Here is a 23,265-nt window from a genome sequence, read left to right on the forward strand (position 1 = left end):
TTTATCCTAAATGAGCTTCTATAAAATCCTCAGCAAATATAATATACAGAGAATGACAATGTATGATTTCTGAAGATGTCATAAAAGTTAATACAGCTCATTGTCTCTATTGAAGCTTATTGTGGAATTTAGTACCATGTATAAAGAAGCCAATGCCATGTAGAAAGTCAGTATGTAAGTCTTCCAACAGATAGCATCAGCAACATCTAAGCCAATGGCTGGCATCAACTTCCAGATTTGGGAGGAAGCAATCTTTAGATAATTCTAGCACCCAGTCTTTGCAATGACAATGATCAGAGCAAAATCAAAATAAAATTGCTGATTTATGAAAATAAATGTTGTCATTGTTTTAAACCACTTAATTTAGGGTTAGTTTATTACACAGAAACAGATGACCAGTAAAAACTTTGAGCAGTGAAGATGAAAGAGCACTAAGAATTAAAAGTGCTGAAAGAACTGGAAGTGAACGACAGAGGAGGAAAAGTTAGGAAAGAAATGAGAGCTCCGGAGAATGTAAAAAACAGAGAGACTTGCATTTTGGCTGAGGATAAGAAGAACATAGATCAAAGGCACAGAGAAAAAATATGCTTGTAATATATACTAAAATCCCAGAGTTTCAGCTATTGATAAAAGTCAGATTTTTTCAGACAAAAGTATTTTATCAGCATTCAAAATAAATTACTCAGAAAATTATAGTGTCTCTTGTGGGAAAATTAACCACCTCCTAGTCCAACTGTCATATATATATATAGCACTTAATGGTTATTGTATTTATTTTCTCATAGTTAAAATCACTGAAGGCCATCTTTGTATAAAAACATTGTACAGAGTTCAAAACACTAAAAATACACAAGTAGTTCTTGGTTTTGGGTCATTAAAACAAACTACGTTAGGTGAGATAAAAGAGCTACTGCTTTTCATTCATTCAATAATAAGTACATTGAATCTTTCTAGCATTGGTCTTTATATATACCCAGTGGAACAATGTTTATTAATAATATTTTGAAATTTTAAAATAAACTGAAAATTCAAAATTATAGGCTAAATTTACACATAATCATAATGCTATACTAATAAAATTCTGTGTGGTCAAGGATATTTATTTGAAAATAATTTTATATTTAGTTAATGATAAGTAGCCAGATCATTACTTTTCTATGAAAAAATTCTGAAAAGTATAAGAAGGCACCATTTTCAAATTAACATCTGGGATTTACTCAGAAAGTCATTGGTCAATAACTGTTTTAAAATAACTGAAATAAAAATCATCTGACATATGTTGTTTACCTTACCTAAAGTATATACTCATTTTATAAATTTTTGTACCCCAACAGACAGACAGACAGACAGACAGACACACACACACACACACACACACACACACACACACACACACACACACACAGAGAGAGACAGAGAGAGAGAGAGAGGGAGAGAGAGAGAGAAAGAGAGACATTAGCAGTTTTCCCAGCTTTCTCTTCATGGAGTAATTAAATTTACTCCATTTTTAAAATCTTAGACTCAGAAAATAATAAATAAGGAATATTACAGAACCGATTACATGATTTCAGTAAGCCAAAAATGATGTTCACTCTGTATTTCTTACTATCTCAATGATATTCTTCATTATACAAGTATAACACCTCTTAAGAGCAATTATTTAAGTAAAATTTTGTCAGGGAGAAGATATGAGGATTACTCTCTTATTAAAAAAAATTTTTTTTTAAAGTAACTTGCCAAAAAAGGCATGATTGAATTAGAGAAGCTCCCGTTTTTTGCGACCCTGCTCCTGAAGTGAAACCTTGGGTTCTAAACACCAAATGGTGGCCTCATCTGCCATGACGCATGATATTTGTTTTATCAAACAGAATAAACTCTGTTAAAGATGCTCCTTAAAAGCTCTAATTTCAATTATACCCTGCTATCAGAGTTGGTCTACCATAGATAGACTAACAAATACTAATAGAATAAAATCTAATGCATAAAGGACAGAAAAAGGAATTACATTTTTCCCCAAATTTACAAAATTGCTCATTAAGATATTTATATGTACATCTTAATTTAATTCATTTATCTCAGATTATTTTTAAATTTGCTTTTAAACTTGATGGAAAATTCTCCTGAATTGTGGCATAATTTGAGTTCAAAATATATTAATTATTTCCAAATCTTTATCTTGAATCAGGAAATGTTCATTTATTACAAGCCATTTCTAAAACTGCTTTTCTTTTTTTGAGACAAAGTCTCGCTCTGTCACCAGGCTGAAGTGCAGTGTGGTGCGATCTCAGCTCACTGCAACCTCCACCTCCCAGGATCAAGTGATTCTCCTGCCTCAGCCTCCCTAGTAGCTGGGACTACAGGCGCGTGCCACCAGGCCCAGCTAATTTTTATATTTGTAGTAGAGACGGGGTTTCACCATGTTGGGCAGGATGGTCTCAATCTCTTGACCTTGTGATCCACTGGCCTCGGCCTCCCAAAGTGCTGGGATTACAGGCATGAGCCACAGTGGCCAGCCTAAAATTGCTTTTAAACCTATACAATAAGAATTTGATTGGGTTATTAAGGTAAGCCTGAATATGATTAAGTAGGTTGTAAAAATTTTGAATTTTTATTCACGCTAATCAAATCAACATTCTAAGAAATCCAGTATGGTATCTATCGAAAGGATGATGACACTTTAATAATTATGGTATTGTGCTTTTATAGCCAGCTTCTGAAACTGTAATATCACTGAGTAGCACAGACAAGATACAATAATAAGGTTACCCACAGAGAAAAGGTAAAATGCCTTGTAAATTTAACTTTTTAGATTTTCATTTTCAAGTTTTTGTACTAAATAAAAACTGAAGCCATATGTTCAGAAGCGTTCCTGTATCTGAAAAATAAGCTTATGGCATTTCCCCATAAAACACATTTCTAAGTCCCAAGATGGAGTAATTAGAGAGATGTTTCTACATGGAGTTCTATAAATTGTCACACCTGTTTAGTTGAACAAAGAATGAAAATATGCAGACTTCAACAGAATTCAAGAACTCATTAAAAGACTTACACTTTACCAGCAGAAATTACTTAATATAGGAAAAACGTCAGTCATTTTTCAGGCAGTCATGAAGTGATTTTTAAATCACTGAAAATGACAAATTAGAAGTGGAAAATTATCACAATTATATAAGCAGTATTACTGCGATGTATAGAACATCTGCCACCAGTGATAGCCAATTCAACATTCTACAAGGGAAGCCAATTGACGCATTCAATATTACAAGGCTAAAGGCAGTTATTACATTTTTTTCACTTTTAAAACAAAGAAAGCAATCATGTAATTTTCAGTTAGTATAAAAATTGAATACACTCTGAGTCAAAAATAAGCAGGTATCATATTTTCCATATGGCCATTTGTAGCAAATCATACATTTCATTTTTAAGAAATGATATATTTTTCAATCTTTTTTCTGTGTGTTAATAAAACATGGAGAGAAAGCTGTGATTCTTTTCGTTCTACACATGGCCATAAGAATGTCAGTACTCAAATATAACTCTGTGATTTCAGACTAAAAAATTGTGTCATACCTATTTTCAAATATGTCTGTCAGAAGAGAATGATAATACTTTGAACTTCTTTTAAGATTAAGAACATCCCCACATCTCATATTCTCCTGATTATCAAATATTTATTCAATACCTTATATGTGCTGTAAAATAGGGCTGTAAATTTGAATCGATCACAGGCTTTGCTGTCAAGAACTTTACAAATCAGTAGGAGGAGTAAAGGAAGTGGATTTTTGCAGAAGTGAAGGAGAAGGAGAGAGACTTCATTCTAGAGAAGATATAATATATGAATGACAGCAGAGAAAATATGAATGTATATGGCTTGTTTATGACACAATCACTAAGACTAGTTGATTAGAGCAAACGACTGGTTAAGAAAATATTGAAAAATGCTTATAAAAGTAGATAGACATAAATTACATAAACACCTGAATGCCATAAAAAGGATACTGGATTTGGCTATATTCACAAAATGGTGGACATAAAATTGAATGAGAAGTTGTTATGCCAAACAATAACAAAAGTAGCAAAAGCTAAAATTAATTATGTGCTTACCAAGTATTTTACATGAATTGGTTCATTTAGTCTTAAGAAAAACACATGAAAGATGCTACTCAATTCTCTTTCCCCTTAAATTCACCCTCTTGACAGTGCTCCATTTACTGGTTTCCTCATTTATATTAGTGAATTTCATTTTTAAACAATTACCAAATTATAGTGAAGTCAGGACCACTTTACAAGAAATTGATCTTTACGCCTAATTATACATAATTGATTTTAGTTAAATATCCCAAATTACTGTTTCTACTTGGAAGGGCCCTGTTTAGAACCACTGAAGAGTTGCTTGTTTCACTGAAAACACAGAAAAGTTCTTAAAATTAAAAAGAAAAAGAGAGAGAGAAAGCCACATTGACATTTGCTATTCTGTGTTGGTGGTGTCACTTTTTTCAGATGAACTCTCTCACTGAAAACTACAAAAATTCTGTATAAAAACACACAGAAATCTGCAAAGTCCTTTAAGAACGAACAAAACCAGGCAAAAATAGAATGCATGAGTAAATGCAGAAATTTATCCAACGAAATTATCTAATCTGTAGAATAGTGAGAGGACCACAAATGGTTGAACTAAAATGAATAAAGCCTCAGTGACCAGTAGGAGAATTCTTAATCTACCATACGTGTAACTGTAGAAGGAAAGGAAGGAGACATTCTGGCAAATAACTCCTTGGCATATATTTGGCAAATATCAAAAGAGGCTGAATTAAAATTCTGGTAGAATTTTTAAAATAAATTGACAAGTGGATTCTAAGATTTATATGTATATGCAAAGGATCTAGAATAGTCAGAACAATCTTAATAAAGACTAAGAAACTGGAAGATTTGTTTTATAGAACCTCAAATTTGATATAAATATACACTAACCAAGAAACACTAGTATTGGCTAAGGAAATAAAAATAGACCAATAGAATAGAACAGAGATTACAGAACTAGACATACACACATATATATTTAATTTATTTATGATAAGATCTCAAGCAAATCTATGGGTAAAAGGAAGTTGCCACATGGTGCTAAACTGTATTTCCATATATTAAAAAATTAAACCAACCTTCTATGAAATGTAAAAATTAACTGAGTGGATTATAAACCTAAACAGAGGACTAAAACTGTAAGTCTTCTAGAAGAACGCATTGGATAAATTCTTTGGGATTTTGGAACATGCAAATGTTTCATAAAGAAGGCACAAAACATACAAAATGTGTTTTAAAATGATAAATTTATTTTATTAACATTGAAAACTTTTGCTCATCAAAGTACATGGAAAAAAATTTTAAAGTATGCTGGGTGTGGTGGCTCACACCTGTAATCCCAGCACTTGGGGAGGCCAAGGCAGGTGGATCAGGAGGTCAGGAGATGGAGACCATTCCGGCCAACATGGTGAAATCCTGTCTCTACTAAAAATACAAAAAAAAAAAAAAAAAATTAGTTGTGCATGGTGGCACGTGCCTGTAGTCCCAGCTACTTGGGAGGCTGAGGTAGGAGAATCGCTTGAACCCAGGAGGCACAGGTTGCAGTGAGCTGAGATTGCACCACTGCACTCCAGCCTAGTGACAGAGCAAAACTCCATCTCAAATAAGTAAAATTAATTAATTAATTAAAAGGCAAGTCAGAGACAGAAAAAAAATTTTGTATTATATGCATACATGACAAGTGACCTCTATCCAGGACATATACAGTTTTTCTACATATCACTAATAAAAAGACAACTTAAAAATGGCAGAGTGAGTGAGCCATACTGGCTTTCAATGACTACAGGATATTACGGGCCTTATATAAATATACACAGATACTACCATATTATTAAATATTTCATTGACATTTTCATGAATAAACCAGAGAAGCAACATATTATATTGATTTAAGATCAAATCACTGGAGTCAAATAATTCCAAATTATACTTATATTTCTGCCATTCCCTCAAATGGTAAAATAGAGATGAGATTATCTATTTTATTTACTACTTTATGGACTTTCTGATAAAAAGAAAGGTGCATATTAAATAGTAGTTAAAAATAACCAAAGGACATTAAATTAGTATACCAAAGGGATAGCTGAACCCCCATATTTATTATAGCATTATTCATAATAGTCAATATATGGAATCAACCTAGATGTCCATCAAGAGATGCTTGGATGAAGAAAATGTGGTCTATATACACAATGGTATACTATTCGGTCATAAAAAGAATGGAATCCTGTCATTCCTGGCAACATGGATAAACCTGTAGGATATTATATTAAGCGAGATAGGTCAGGCACAGAAAGATAAATACTGCATGTTCTCACTCATATGGGAGAACTAAATAAAATTTGAGCTCATGGAAGTAGTGAGTAGAATTGTGAGTATTAGATGCTGGGAAGGGTAGGGAAAAGGAGGATAGGGACAGTTTGGTTACTGGATACAAAATTATAGCTAGATAGAAGGAATGGTTTATGGTGTTCTACAACATTGTAAGGTGAATGTGGTTAACCGTAATTTATTATATATTTTCAAAAAGCTAGAAGGGAGTATTCTGAATGTTCACAACACAAAGAAATGATAAATGCTTGAAGTGATGGATAAGTTAATTACTCTGATTTGATCCTTACATATTGTATAGATATATCAAAATATCACTCTGTATCTTATAAATATAATTATTAAGTGTCAACCAAAAAAAGCAAAAGGAAAAAATAAGTATTCTATACATTGAACAACAATAAAAAGACGTTCAAATTGGCATATATGTATATCTGTTTAATAACTTTAGCTAAATTTATGCTTTATTGAGCATTCAGCTCTTTTCATTTTATAATCAATTTACACTCTCATTTCTCAATATAAGCAATAAAGTTTCATTAGCATCCTGAGATCTCATAATTATCAATAATTACTATTTATTAAGTATAGTATACACTACCTTGTTGGTAGACACAAACTATTTTGAGACAATTTTTTGTTTGTTTGTTTGTTTTGTTTTGAGACGGAGTCTCGCTCTGTCGCCCAGGCTGAAGTGCAGTGGCGCGATCTCGGCTCACTGCAAGCTCTGCCTCCTGGGTTCACGCCATTCTCCTGCCTCATCCTCCTGAGTAGCTGGGACTACAGGCGCCCGCCACCAAGCTCGGCTAATTTTTTGTATTTTTTTTTTTTTTTTTTTTTTAGGAGAGATGGGATTTCACTGTGTTAGCCAGGATGGTCTCGATCTCCTGACCTCATGATCCATCCACCTCAGCCTCCCAAACTGCTGGGATTACAGGCGTGAGCCACTGCGCCCAGTCCAATTTTGAGACAATTTATAGTAGGGTGGAGAGCACTTGGAAATAATGTTTTGCCAATAAATCTATGGAGGATTCATCACAATGGAAGAAATTAATTGGAAGATTCAGAGGAAGACTCAGTTCTTTATCTGGATGGAATACGGTAGCAAAGGAAATTGTTCATGTTAGTAATTGATACAGAGCCTTTGCTTTTAAATGTTGTGTTATTGTGGATTATGCTGTGTTTGGAAATAACAGTCACCATCAATGCCAATAATTATCATAGTGACTAGAGAAACAAGAAGAAAAATGCTACAAAATAAAGTTTGACAATGTAAAACTCATAGCAACCTAGAATAAGCTTATATAAACACCTGCCTATTCAATGCCTTAAAAATTATTTACATTATTAAATGTGTTAAACATTTGCCATAAATTATCATTCCAAATTTTATAAATACTAAGTCTTAACATTGACTATACATGTGTGCTTATCAGCTCATGTGACTCCATTATTTTTTAAAATTCCACTTATGAGAGCAAGGACTAGTTCAATTCTCTACATGGCAGGGGGTTAGAGATAGGGTTAAATTGACAGAGATTAATTTTCCAAACTCTATCAGAATTGAGTCTCAAAATAGGATTAAAGTTCAATTATTAAAAATGAAGAAAGTTATATCTGATTTAGCTCCTGCCTGCTTTTCTTTCCATGAACAAAATTCTATTCTTCACAAATTCTACCCACTGGTGAGGATTACTCAAATGGAGAAATACGTACTTTACATTGGAAAATATTTTGTCTACCCTCTGATCTAAACTGCTAACTAAATGTCTTACACTATTCTCTACTAGTCAGATTGGATCTCTTGTTATCTATCCAAAATGGTAGCTGAAGTTACCATCATTGAATGCCATTGCAAAACCTTTTTAACATCACTCATCTTGGATTCAAACATCCCAGCATCCTTACAAATAAACTTTCCTATCTTGAAACTAAATTTGTTTATGGTAGCTTTAATTTAGTCAAACTAAAAACAGTTTATTTTCTGACAATCACCTGTTTCTATGTCAAATTCACACTTGAAAATGTGTCATTAACTAATAATGTATAGCATAATAATTTTAACATTTCCTGGCATTGATCAAAAATACACATTTAAAAATTTAGCAATAAATCTTATAAAATTTGAATAAATCACTTTCTAATGGATGCATAAATCTTACATAACATTTCAAATTTGGGATTACAATTAAGAATACATTTTCATGTGGTCTTATGTTATATTTTAATTCTTTTTTTTTTCTTTTTTTTTTATTAATTTATTTATTTTTATTGATCATTCTTGGGTGTTTCTCACAGAGGGGGATTTGGCAGGGTCATAGGACAATAGTGGAGGGAGGGTCAGCAGATAAACAAGTGAACAAAGGTCTCTGGTTTTCCTATGGAGAGGACCCTGCGGCCTTCCGTAGTGTTTGTGTCCCTGGGTATTTGAGATTAGGGAGTGGTGATGACTCTTAACGAGCATGCTGCCTTCAAGCATCTGTATAACAAAGCACATCTTGCACCACCCTTAATCCATTTAACCCTGAGTGGACACAGCACATGTTTCAGAGAGCACAGAGTTGGGGGTAAGGTCACCGATCAACAGGATCACAAGGCAGAAGAATTTTTCCCAGTACAGGACAAAATGAAAAGTCTCCCGTGTCTACCTCCCTCTACACAGACATGGCAACCATCCGATCTCTCAATCCCTTCCCCGCCTTTCCCCCACTTCTATTCCACAAAACCGCCATTGTCATCATGGCCCATTCCCAATGAGCTGCCGGGTACACCTCCCAGACGGGGCGGTGGCCGGGCAGAGGGGCTCCTCACTTCCCAGTAGGGGCGGCCGGGCAGAGGCGCCCCTCACCTCCCGGACGGGGCGGCTGGCCGGGCGGGGGGCTGACCCCCCCACCTCCCTCCCGGATGGGGCGGCTGGCCTGGCGGGGGGCTGACCCCCCCACCTCCTTCCCGGACCGGGCGGCTGGCCGGGCAGAGGGGCTCCTCACTTCCCAGTAGGGACGGCCGGGCAGAGGCGCCCCTCACCTCCCGGACGGGGCGGCTGGCCGGGCAGGGGGGCTGACCCCCCCACCTCCCTCCCGGACGGGGCGGCTGGCCGGGCAGAGGGGCTCCTCACTTCCCAGTAGGGGCGGCCAGGCAGAGGCGCCCCTCACCTCCCGGACGGGGCGGCTGGCTGGGCGGGGGGCTGACCCCCCCACCTCCCTCCCGGATGGGGCGGCTGGCCTGGCGGGGGGCTGACCCCCCCACCTCCTTCCCGGACTGGGCGGCTGGCCGGGCAGAGGGGCTCCTCACTTCCCAGTAGGGACGGCCGGGCAGAGGCGCCCCTCACCTCCCGGACGGGGCGGCTGGCCGGGCAGGGGGGCTGACCCCCCCACCTCCCTCCCGGACGGGGCGGCTGGCCGGGCAGAGGGGCTCCTCACTTCCCAGTAGGGGCGGCCAGGCAGAGGCACCCCTCACCTCCCGGACGGGGTGGCTGGCCGGGCGGGGGGCTGACCCCCCACCTCCCTCCCGGACGGGGCGGCTGGCCTGGTGGGGGCTGACCCCCACCTCCCTCCTGGATGGGGTGGCTGCCGGGCAGAGACGCTCCTCACTTCCCAGACGGGGTGGCTGCCGGGCGGAGGGGCTCCTCACTTCTCATATGGGGTGGTTGCCAGGCGGAGGGTCTCCTCACTTCTCAGACGGGGCGGCTGGGCAGAGACGCTCCTCACCTCCCAGACGGGGTCGCGGCCGGGTGGGGTCGCGGCCGGGTAGAGGCGCTCCTCACTTCCCAGACGGGGCGGCGGGGCAGAGGCGCTCCCCACATCTCAGACGATGGGCGGCTGGGCAGAGACGCTCCTCACTTCCTAGATGGGATGGTGGCCGGGAAGAGGCACTCCTCACTTCCTAGATGGGATGGCGGCCGGGCAGAGACGCTCCTCACTTTCCAGACTGGGTAGGCAGGCAGAGGGGCTCCTCACGTCCCAGATGATGGGCGGCCAGGCAGAGACTCTCCTCACTTCCCAGACGGGGTGGCGGCCCGGCAGAGGCTGCAATCTCGGCACTTTGGGAGGCCAAGGCAGGCGGCATGCTTCGCCGGGTGGTCAGAGCTATTCGCCCATAGTCCGTAGCCCAGAGCCGGGGCTGCTCGGCTCTCCGTCCTGGGGGGCCGGGGCCGGGCTGGAGGCATGCGAGCCTCTCATCGCCGCCTCCCAGCGCAGCCACCCGAGCCAATCCTGGACTTTTTAATAGGACCATATTCTATTTCGAAAAATCTATTCATTTGTCCAGTACATGACTCTAGATGTATTCTTCCATTCATTTGTTCCACCATCAACTATTTATCAAGTGTTTTCCACATTCTAGGTACTCTGCTACATGCTAGAAATACTAAGATGAATAAAACATGATCTTGGGGAACAATTTCAGGAAGTAGACAGACGGTAAATAAATAAGTACAGTAAAATTTAACAGGTGATATAAAAATAGTATATATAGGGTAAAATGAGGCCACAAAAGAGGAAGTAGCCATTCTGTCTGAGGGTGGTGGGACCAATATTTAATTCTCAGGTGCTTGGGCAAAGTTTCAATAGCTGAGGAAGTTTCTCTGTAGTCCCAGCTACTCAGACGGCTGAGGCAGGAGAATCACTAGAGCCTGGGAGGTGGAGTTTGCAGTGAGCCGAGATTGCACCGCTGCACTCTACACTGGGCAACAGAGTGAGACTCCAAAGGATCAGCAGGTCCACAAAATTCTCGAAATGTCTTTGTAGCATTATTCTGTTGAATCTCCATTGCTACACAAGGGCCAGAATACATTTCTGTCACCATGTCATGATATTCGGTCACTACTCCTTTATAAACTTCATAGAATTCCTCAACATTAACCCGATCCATATTGAACATCTGCATAGCTGAGATTTCAAAACCTGCATCTCGGATAGCCATCAGGATCTTTCCCAACAGTCCTTCACTGACAGCATGGGGTTTAACAATGCAACAGGTACAATTAGTAAATTTAGCAGTGTTTGCCGGCCCACAACCTCCACTTGAAGGAAAAAACAACTCCATTTCTCTGGCCGCAGAAGCAAAAGAATCAGGGCCATGCGCTGCATTTCTTATGCCATCTGTTCCAAAGAGGGCTCTAATGCTTTCAGAAGCATCTGTGCGTGCCACTCCAGAGTTTGCAGGTCCCAGCAGTCTTTTCCATTCACATATAGCATCATCTCTTAAAATCTCCATGGCAATAATAGGACCAGTTGTAATAAACTGGATCAGCTCATTGAAAAAGGGTCTTGATTGGTGATCTACATGAAAATCCAATGCTTCTTTCCTTGAAAGCATCATCATTTTGAGTTTGGTTATAGTAAATCCAGCTTTGTTTATTATTTCAATTATTTCTCCAGCCTTTGATATTGCATCTGGTTTAATTAGGGCTAGCGTTTTTTCTTTCCTACTGCCCAGCTGGCGAGCTGTATATTGATCACCATAGTCAATTAATACCAATTGTCGAGAAAAGACATTCACTTTGTTGCCTATAAATAAATCTTCCAAGTGCAGGTTATCATATTTGGTCCGCTTTAAAAAGGTGCGATGATTCTTTACATCATGCATTTCAACAGATCCATCCCCTGGGTAAAATAAAAGCTCATAACGTCGAAGAAGTGAAGCATTTGGATCATACCACTCTGCAATGAAAACGAATCTTTCACTATGATTCATTGTCTCAGGATCTCAGCACTAGAAAATAGGTATCGTTGAGACAGGAAGACACCACCACCACCACCATCATACGGTTACTCAGGCAACCTATATTTTAATTCTTAATTTTACTTTTATAATGTTTGAAATTGAAGTCTGACCTTATGGCTAATGATTCTTATTTTTACTCTATTTCACAATATGTGAGATATCTGAAAAATCAAGAATTTGTTTTTCTAAGGGCTCTTAAGTTTTGAAATATGATTGGCATACTCTATACCATATTTATTTGCAGTCTTAATGTAAATTTGCATTAGATGTGGGTTATTAAACTGCTTTAGGTATGACAATTATAATATTCCAAATTATATGAATTCCAAAATTCTGTTTGGAAGGAAATTCAAGAGCAATGAGAACTTGACATAATGGCTAATTTTATAATAATCACTGGTTGATATGGCATTAGGAATATTAATTTTCTATAGTTTTACTATGGCTCATTAGAACATAATATTGATTATGAATCCAGACTCATATTTCAAATAATATATATTAATATGCACAGTTGATCATGGTAGAAAAATATACATATATTGGTTTCTGAAGAGTTTTGAAGAAACCAATAATAAAATATTAGAAAATATGTATCAAATAAAGAGATAGATGGTGTATTAGTTCGTTTTCATGCTGCTGATTAAGACATACCTGAGAATGGGCAATTTGCAAAAGAAAGAGGTTTAATGGACCTACAGTTCCACGTGGCTGGGGAAGCCTCACAATCCTGGTGGAAGGCAAGGAGGAGCAAGTCACATCTTACATGGATGGCAGCAAGCAAAGACGGAGAGCTTGTGCAGGGGAACTCCTTTTTTTAAAACCATCGGCTCTCGTGAGACTTATTCACTATCATGAGAACAGCATGGGAAAGATGTGCCCCCATGATTCAATTACTTCCTACCGGGTCCCTCCCACAACACGTGGGAATTCAAGATGAGATTGGGGTGGGGACACAGTCAAGCCATATCCGATGGATAGATATAGACATATTTTATACATCTTTTAAATGTGATGCTTCCTGTATACATTTGGCACAGGCTGTACATCTCAAAATATTTTTTTAAAAAACCCTATTATAGTTACCAAACCTTTATAGGGTAATCACTCTAGTTTGCTCAAGATAGCACCAGTTTATGCTCATGGGGTAGAAGACAGAATATTGCTGAAGTATCTCAGTTCTCTCCAAATATTAAAATGCCATTTGTCCTGGATGTTTTAACCAAGTACTATTATTTATGGTTGCACTAAAACAAATAGGGATGAGTTTGATAAATCACCACTTGGTATTTTATATTCTGCCATCATCTTTTCCAGAAGTGTGAGATATAGAGTTATACATAAGCAGAAAATTATTTTTAACATGAGGATAATATGGTAATATAACCAGTGATAACACACCTCTCTTTCTCAATGCTTTCCAGATGCAGATTTTATTGTATCAATCATTCAAAGACAGCTTGTTGGACTTTGAAGACCCAAGCAGACAAAAGTAGGTAATTCCTTCTTATTTCAGTTGGTATGCAGAGAAGCTACTAATAATGCTACTCTTCCAGCACAATGTTTCCAGGCTGCCAGTGAGCTTGGTCAGTAGGAACACAGGAAATTATGAGTTATGTCTATGTTATATATGAGAGGAAAATTGAGGCTACTAGTTTTGTCATAGGGTTTATAGATAATTGTCTGTATGTTCTTGCTATAGAGGTTTGGTCAATTATTGTGTGGTACAAAACAGTGGTCAGTAAACTATAGCTGTAAGCTGAATAAGGCCTTCCACCTATTTTTGTAAACAAAGTTTTATTGATATAGTGAAATCCACACATTTATGTTTGTCTATGGCTGCTTTCATGCTGCAATAGCAGAGTTGAATCATTGTGATAGAGACCATATGGATCAAGAAGTCTAAAATATTTACTATCTAACTCTTTACAGAAAAATTTGCCAGCCCTTGGTATAAATCTACAACTATTTACATACTTTACTATGCACTGATGAACATTTCTTATTCTACAATAAATACTTACTTTTTAATAAAACTAAGTTTCAAATTTGTTTCCCTAGAAAATCAATGATGAATATGTAGTTGCCCCTAAACTGTGCCACTATTAATGATCCACTGTAGGATATTAGTGACATTACTGACTATATACAAACCAGAATGCATACATTAGTTGAGCAATCATCAGCATCTACTTTTAAAAATGTTAGTAAATATTTTAGAAGACTGTCTTCTGATGATGAGCTAGGTTCATAGGCAGGTCTTCTTACATATCACTCTGTGAAGCACGTCTTTTCATTTAGATCAAATGACTGTCCCAAAATTATTTTTGTCATTTTTTATTGCAAGTTCCTCTGTGCATACAAAAAGTAAAGTGATAGTTGTCAAAGTGTCAGCTCAGCTAGTAGACAACTTCACTTACAGTTAAAAAATGCCAGCTTGGGCTGTGCGTGGTGGCTCACTCCTGTAATTCCAGCACTTTGGGAGGCCAAGGCAAGTGGATCGCTGGAGGACAAAAGTTTGGGACCAGCCTGGCCAACATGGCAAAATCCCGTCACTACTAAAAATACAAAACTTAGCCGGCTGTGGTGGCATGCACCTATAATTCCAGCTACTTGGGAGCGTAAGACAGGAAACTCACTGGAGCTTCGGAGGCGGAGGTTGCAGTGAGCCGAGATTCACCACTGCACTCCAACCTGGGTGAAACAGTGAGACTCTGCCTCAAAAAAAAAAAAAAAAAAAAAAAAAAGTGAGCCATATTAATAAAAGCAGAAACTTCAAATTGATAATCAGTTAATTCCAACAATGGTTTTCTTTTTCCCTCCAATTCATTAAATTAAAATAAAGTTTTGCAAGTTTATTCTGTCAAAGGCAAGACATCTGACAATGTTGGTAGTGCCATTGGGAATTTGTGAATTCAGCAAACAATATTCAAAAATAAAGTTATTGGTTCCTGTGGTGAAATTTTAAATACACATTTTGTTAAGTATGTGGCATAATACATTGTTTTGATCAAATATAGAAAAATGTGGAGCAGAAAATATAGGAAATGTATTGTGGTTCACACATAGTTCATATTTTGTTTCAAATCAGTCATGATATTCACACAACTAAAATAAAAACTGTAGTTTCAAAATTCACAAATAATTTTAAATACTTATAGAGTAATGGAACTAATTTGTTGTGACAAAACTATTATTGAAAAAATTGTAACATGGCATAATGTGCTTTTTTTCTTGCTTCTTTTCATCAACATTCAAATTTAGAAATGTTTAAGTCTCTAAAGAATGACTTTGAAAATGAATCTAAGGGTGCAGGGAAGCTTTGACATTTTGGTAACAGAATGCTCTAGCTGCATCTTGCTCAAAATCAGTTTCAAAAATTTGATTAAACAGCTAAAAAAATTTAAGTACCAAAGAAATCAGTTTTTGAACATTACAGTAAGTTGCATTTTTTAGATAAAGCATTGAAGTTTATTCCTCCATGATTCAAGAAAGACACTTAGCAAATTTAATAAGATTTCAAAAGTATATAAGATTTTAAATATTATAACAGTGCTTTGGAATAGCTGGGCTTGTGGGAAGCATTTGAGGGGGCTCCTAAATTTCAAGGATAAACTTACATACTAGAGCATAATGGAAATAAATTGAGAGAGTCAACAACTTTGCAGTATCTAAATTTAGCCAAACGTTCTAAAGAATAATAAATAGAAATCATTTACTTCATGAATATCTTGGAAAATGTTATCTAACAAACTGATTTTGAATAAGTAAAATATAGAACTCCTAAAAAATATTTTATCCTGGAAGAGGTCCTTCACATCCCTTGTAAGTTCTTTCCTAGGTATTTTATTCTCTTTGCAGCAATTGTGAATGGGAGTTCACTCATGATTTGGCTCTCTGTTTGCCTGTTATTGGTATATAGGAATGCTTGTGATTTTTGCACAATGATTTTGTATCCTGAGACTTTGCTGAAGTTCCTTATCAGCTCAAGGAGATTTTGGGCTGAGACAATGGGGTTTTCTAGATATACAATCATGTCATCTGCAAAAAGAGACAATTTGACTTCCTCTCTTCCTATTTGAAAACCTTTATTTCCTTCTCTTGCCTGATTGCCCTGGCCAGAACTTCCAACACTATGTTGAATAGGAGTGGTGAGAGAGGACATCCTTGTCTTCTGCCAGTTTTCAAAGGGAATGCTTCCAGTTTTTGCCCATTCAGTATGATACCGGCTGTGGGTTTGTCATAAATAGCTCTTATTATGTTGAGATACGTTCCATGGATACCTAGTTTATTGAGAGTTTTTAGCATGAAAGGCTGTTGAATTTTGTCGAAGGCCTTTTCTGCATCTATTGAGATAATCATGTGCTTTTTGTCGTTGGTTCTGTTTATGCAATGGATGACATTTGTTGATTTGCGTATGTTGAACTGGCATTGCATCTCAGGTATGAAGCCGACTTGATCGTGGTAGACAAGCTTTCTGATGTGCTGCTGGATTCTCCTTGCCAGTATTTTACTGAGGATTTTTGCATCAATGTTCATCAGGGATATTGACCTAAAATTCTCTTTTTTTGTTTTGTCTCTGCCAGGCTTTGGTATCAGGACGATGCTGGCCTCATAAAATGAGTTAGGGAGGATTCCCTCTTTTTCTGTTGATCGGAATAATTTCAGAAGGAATGGTACCAGCTCATTTTTGTACTTATGGTAGAATTCGGCTGTGAATCCATCTGGACCTGGACTTTTTTTGGCTGGTAGGCTATTAATTATTGCCTCAATTTCAGAACCTGTTACTGGTCTATTCAGAGATTAAAATTCTTCCTGGTTTAGTCTTGGGAGGGTGTATGTGTCCAGGGATTTATCCATTTCTTCTATATTTTCTAGTTTATTTGCATAGAGGTGTTTATACTATTCTCTGATGGTAGTTTGTATTTCTGTGAGATCGGTGGTGATATCCCCTTTATCATTTTTTATTGCATCTATTTAATTCTGCTCTCTTTTCTTCTTTAGTAGTCTGGCTAGTGGTATATCTATTTTGTTGATCTTTTCAAAGAACCAGCTCCTGGATTCATTGATTTTTTCAAAGTTTTTTATGTCTCTATCTCCTTCAGTTCTGCTCTGATCTTAGTTATTTCTTGTCTTCTGCTAGCTTTTGAATGTGTTTGCTCTTGCTTCTCTAGTTCTTTTAATTGTGATGTTAGGATGTCGATTTTAGATCTCTCCTCCTTTCTCTTGTGGGCATTTAGGGCTATAAATTTCCCTCTACACACTGCTTTCAGTGTGTCCCAGAGATTCTGGTACGTTGTGTCTTTGTTCTCATTGGTTTCAAAAAACATCTTTATTTCTGCCTTCATTTTGTGAAGGACGTCTTCAAGGAAAACTACAAACCACTGCTCAAGGAGATAAGAGAGGACACAAACAAATGGAAAAACATTCCATGTTCATGGATAGGAAGAATCAATATCTTGAAAATGGCCTTACTTCCCAAAGTAATTTATAGATTAAATGTTATCCCCATCAAGCTACCACTGACTTTCTTCACAGAATTGGAAAACTCTACTATAAACTTCATATGGAACCAAAAAAGAGCCCACATAGCCAAGACAATCCTGGGCAAGAAGAACAAAGCTGGAGGTATCATGCTACCTAACTTCAAATTTTACTACAAGGCTACAGTAACCAAAACAGCATGGTACTGGTACCAAAACAGATACATAGACCAATGGAACAGAATGGAGACCTCAGAAATAACACCACACATCTACCACCATCTGATCTTCAACAAACCTGACACACAGAAGCAATGGGGAAAAGATTCCCTATTTAAGAAATGGTTTTGGGAAAACTGGCTAGCCATATGCTGAAAACTAAAACTGGACCCCTTCCTTACTCCTTATACAAAAATCAACTCAAGATGGATCAAAGACTTAAACATAAGACCTGGAATCATAAAAATCCTAGAAGAAAACCTGGGGAATACCATTCAGGACATAGGCAAGGGCAAAGACTTCATGTCTGAAACATGAAAAGCAATGGCAAAAAAAGCCAAAATTGACAAATGGGATCTAACTAAACTAAAGAGCTTCCACACAGCAAAAGAAATTGCCGTCAGAGTGAACAGGCAACCTACAGAATGGGAGAAAAATTTTGCAATCTATCCATCTGACAAAGGGTTAATATCCAGAATCTACAAAGAACTTACAAATTTACAAGAAGAAAGCAAGCAACCCCATCAAAAAATGGGCAAAGGATATGAATAGACACTTTGCAAAAGAATACCTTTATGCAGCCAATAGATATGTGAAAAAATGCTCATCATCACTGGTCATTAGAGAAATGCAAATCAAAGCCACAATGAGATACCATCTTATGCCATTTAGAATGGTGATCATTAAAAAGTCAGGAAACAACAGATGCTAGAGAGGTTGTGGAAAAATAGGAATGCTTTTACACTGTTGGTGGGAGTGTAAATTAGTTCAACCATTGTGGAAGACAGTGTGGTGATTCCTCAAGGATCTAGAACTAGAAATACCATTTGACCAGCAATCCCATTGCTGGGCATATACCCAAAGGATTATAATCATTCTACGATAAAGACACATGCACACATATGTTTACTGCAGCACAATTCACAATAGCAAAGACTTGGAACTAACCCAAATGTCCATCAATGATAGACTGGATAAAGAAAATGTGGCACATATACACCATGGAATGCTATGCAGCCATAAAAAAAAAAAAGGATGATTTCATGTCCTTTGTAGGGACATGGATGAAGCTGGAAACCATCATTCTCAGCAAACTATCGCAAGATCAGCAAACTATCGCAAGATCAGTAAACCAAACGCTGGAAGTTCTCAGTCATAAATGGGGGTTGAACAATGAGAACACATGGACACAGGGAGGGGAACATCACACATTGGGGCCTGTTGGGGGTTGGCGGCTAGGGGAGGGATAGCATTAGGAGAAATACCTAATATAGGTGACGGGTTGATGGGTGAGCAAACCTCCATGGCACATGGCATACCTATGTAACAAAATTGCCCATCCTTCACATGTAACCCAGAACTTAAAGTGTAATTTAAAAATATATATTTTATCTGCATTTTATATAAAAAAAAGATGTAATAATATCTTCCTTTAGCAGACTTTTTAAAAAGAAATTAACAGAAACCTCAACATGTGTTCAGTGAAAATGTCCATAATTTAAAATTTAATGGTTAAGAAGTGTCAAATAAACACATGAATAATTTCAAACTCATTGGTCATAAATGCAAGTCTGAAGAAAGATGTAAGTAATTTTATGGTGAAAAGCATGTGAACTGTTGTTCAGACTCTTCTTATGCCATAAAACATTTAGCAGTAGTATGATTTAATTGTATTAACCAAATTGATTTATTAAACTTTACCATAAAAGAGTTCAGTATATATAAATTCTAAAATCGTATTTTTCAATAATAAAGGAAATATTTCACATTTAATTTGAAATACATAGATAAAATTAAAGTTACTTGTGTATATGGATGTATATATATGCATTTTTTACCTGAAAATTGCTCATCACATTCACAAATGAAACTATTTGAAGTAATATTGCTGCAGTTTCCATGGAAACAGACATGTGGTTGACATTGGCCAATTATTTCTGAGCAATTCTTTCCTATAACAATGAAAAAAAGTTTTTTTTACATTGGATATCAATATTATAACCATCAGTTTTCCCTCAATTCTTTAATAATGAAAATATCAAATTCTGACTAAAGTAATTTCAGTTATGAAACCATGTTATACGATGATGCATTTAAATTGAAATAAAAATTAATTTTGATACTTTACATAAGTTTTCATCTTCTGACCCCAGACTATAATATCCAAATATTTTTTCTGGCTTGTAGTATTTGAGCTTTATTTAATTTACATAATATTTTAAAATTTTAATTGTATTTTCATGATAGATAATATTCATACATTTAAGTACCAGTTTTTCAACATACATTCATAGTATTGCAGTGATAATTTACAAAATGACACATTCAAATGTGTACTGTTTCTCAGACTTACCCCCTAGCCAAGGGAACAATTCAAAAGCAGAAATGGCTGCCTGGATTCTCAGAATATGTGCACAAACTTCCAAATTCAACACTTCTTTGCACTTGCTGGCATATCAAATTTTCCAAATCTCACTTACACATACTATTGTGGTCCCACTATATCAGATATATATATATATATATACACACACACACACACACACACACACACAGCCTTCCATAACATACTCATTCTATGCATATTTAATCATCTTATAATACCTTAGTAGAGGAATGTGCCTTGAAAATCCCAGGGCATAGCAAGTGGACAAATGTTGTTACAAACCAACTGCATGTAATTTGGCAATATGTTTTTTCCCCAGTTTAATTAAGCTCTTAATTTAATTTATGAGCAGTTTTTGCCATTATCATTGATATCTTTCAAATTCCTTATATACTGACATCCCTGCCTCACTAATGCAGAACTTTTTTCTTCATTTGCCTCCAAGCAACCCTAAATGTAATGAAAATATAAATAATGAAAATATAAATAAAAATCATTGTGTTTCAAAAGGTTTTCCAAACATAAAAACTAAATTAACAGTATAATGCTCAATAGGCCACACCCTAATTAAAACTTAGTGAGTTTTATGAGCTAAATTGTGCCCACCCACCCCCGCCAAATTCATATGTTGAAGTTCTAACCCTCAGCATCACAGAGTATCTATATTTGGAGATAATATCTTTAGAGAAGTACGCAATTAAGGTTAAATAAGGTCAGTAGGGTGCGTCCTAATCCAATGTGACTGGTGTGCTTTCAAGAGGAGAACATTTACACACAGATACATACAGAGAAATGACAATATAAAGACACAGGGAGAAGACAGCAGTCTATGGACCAAGCAAATAGATCTCAGAAGAAACCATATCTGCCAATCTTTGACTTTTGGCATCTAAAACTGTGAGAAAATAAGTTTCTGTTTAAGCCATCCAGTCTATGGTACTTTGTTATGACAGCTCTAGCAAACTAATGCAGTAAGCATTCTCAATTGTTTTGACAATTCTACATATTTCATTATCTTCTTTGATTTTTAAAATTGAAGTAATTATTTATAATTAAAGTGGCAAATGGAGTATTCTTAATGTTATAAAAATAAGTAAGCATTATTTAGGCATTTTATAGTGCTCAAAGCTTAATGATTTAAAGCACCTATGGCTGTAAGAAAGAAAGAGAAAGAAAGAGAAAGAAAGAAACAAACAAAGAGAAAGACAGAAAGAGAGAAAGGAAGGAAGGAAGCAAAGAAGGAAAGAAGGAAGGAAGGAAGGAAATTGAGTAGGAAGCAAACCATTCTATGCAGTTATAATAAAACCACTAAAATAATATCCCATAAACTATGAATGCATACACGCAAATTAATATTCTGACACATAGTAGAAATTTTCTGGCCAAATGTTCTTTAAAACTCTTTGGACAGGTGAAAATGGATGCTTTAAAGACTGTCTATTAAATTGCTTTATCATTCACTCCAAATCAGCAATTTGAGTGTTTTCACATTTTCTCTAGTCTTCCTTAACTTTAATCACCTGATATACCCCAGCGGAAAGAAGACGTATAACTTGCACCTTCTATCACCAATGCCAACACAGTCAAATGAGAATTTGATCCACGTTATAGAGACAATATATTCAGTGGCTATTATTGGTATTAACTTCTATAAGGATCTTGGTACTGAGCTACCAAGTTCAAAATGACTATTTGAAAGATTGGATTAGGTGAATTTTACAGCCTACAATGGCTTATTGAGGTCTTCTATTACATCTTTTTATTTTATCTTATTTTATTTTTTGAGACAGTCTCCCTTCATCGCCCAGGCTGGAGTGCAATGGCGCGATCTCAGCTCACTACAAACTCTACCTCCTGGTTCAAGGTATTCTTCCGCCTCAGCCTCCCGAGTAGCTGGGATTACAGGCACCCGCCATTATGCCCGGCTAATTTTTGTATTTTTGTAGAGACGAGGTTTCACCATGTTGGCCAGGCTGGTCTTGAACTCCTTACCTCAGGTGATCTGCCTGCCTGGGCCTCCCAAAGTGCTGGGATTACAGGCATGAGCCGCCTCCAAGTCGGCTCCCATTACATGTTATCACACAGCCTCTTTAAACTTGGCTCCAATGGAGTCAGCCTCAGGCACAGGGGAGAAGGAATCCCCCTAAAGCCTGCCTAACAAAAGTACAGTTATCCCTGCAGGTGATCTGCTCTAGATATATCTCTGCTCTAACCTTCCTTCCTCTTTTATGACCAAAATACATACCAATCTGCTGTTTTCCTATACTATTATTATCAGCCGTGTCAAATATTTCTCTTTGTTAGATCATCGTGGTCTTATTTCACTTGTAACTCTCCATGCCAGGTCTGTCAAACCCTCAAATAAATTCTTTCACAAGTTTCCAAGCTTTAAATGTTCCCTACATTTTTTCAATCTTTCTCCTCACTTTCCTCCGATGACCCAGATTCCTCTAGTATATTCTCAAGTAGAGAGAGTTTTATTCCCTTCAAACTTCACGTTAGCCTCAGGCAGCATCATTTACATTTTTTTTAGATTGCCTTTCCTCTGGCTTAATTACTCACCAAACATCTTTTTACAACCTTCTCTGATTATTGCCTTTTATTGAGCTTATTACAACCGTTATTAATTATAACATCTTCTTTCCATCCTTGTCACTATTGGTTATAAATCACCATTTGGATGCCACACCAACATCCATTTAAAACATTGCTCTTGGCTCACAATTATCTGTTCCTCTCCAATTCTGCCAAGCAGTTTCAATCACTTCCCTTCAACCATAGTTCCCTAACTTCCTCTACTGAGATGCATAATTTATTTTCAAGTTATCACCTATCTAAATACCATAATCTTGGGAATTCATTCAGTGACTAAAAGCTTTTATATTATTCTGATAATCTTATGTTTTAATGTATGAGACGTTAAGAATGAATGTTGGGAAAGATGTAGATATAGATATTTCACTATTAAACATGTTTCTAAGAGCCCTCTTTCAGTTAAGCAAAAAGCTTATTTTGGAGGATCCCTGATAGGATTTGTATATG

General features: G+C 37.2%; 2 protein-coding genes across 2 annotated transcripts in view; both read right to left on the reverse strand.

The window, feature by feature from the left end:
* Positions 1–23,265, reverse strand: part of LOC100974207 (eyes shut homolog) — a 1,877,183-nt gene that overhangs the window by 1,706,755 nt on the left and 147,163 nt on the right. Inside the window, exon 4 of the mRNA XM_063605324.1 lies at positions 19,676–19,789. Within this exon, the coding sequence (XP_063461394.1) occupies positions 19,676–19,789 (114 nt within the window). The remainder of the gene's footprint in view (positions 1–19,675; positions 19,790–23,265) is intronic.
* Positions 11,020–12,186, reverse strand: LOC129397988 (nucleoside diphosphate kinase 7-like). The gene has a single exon (XM_055113737.1). It carries the CDS (start codon positions 12,103–12,105, stop codon positions 11,035–11,037), a length of 1,071 nt encoding a protein of 356 aa, XP_054969712.1. The 5' UTR covers positions 12,106–12,186; the 3' UTR covers positions 11,020–11,034.

Source organism: Pan paniscus, chromosome 5, assembly GCF_029289425.2.
Source record: "Pan paniscus chromosome 5, NHGRI_mPanPan1-v2.0_pri, whole genome shotgun sequence".
Classification (NCBI taxonomy): Eukaryota; Metazoa; Chordata; class Mammalia; order Primates; family Hominidae; genus Pan; species Pan paniscus.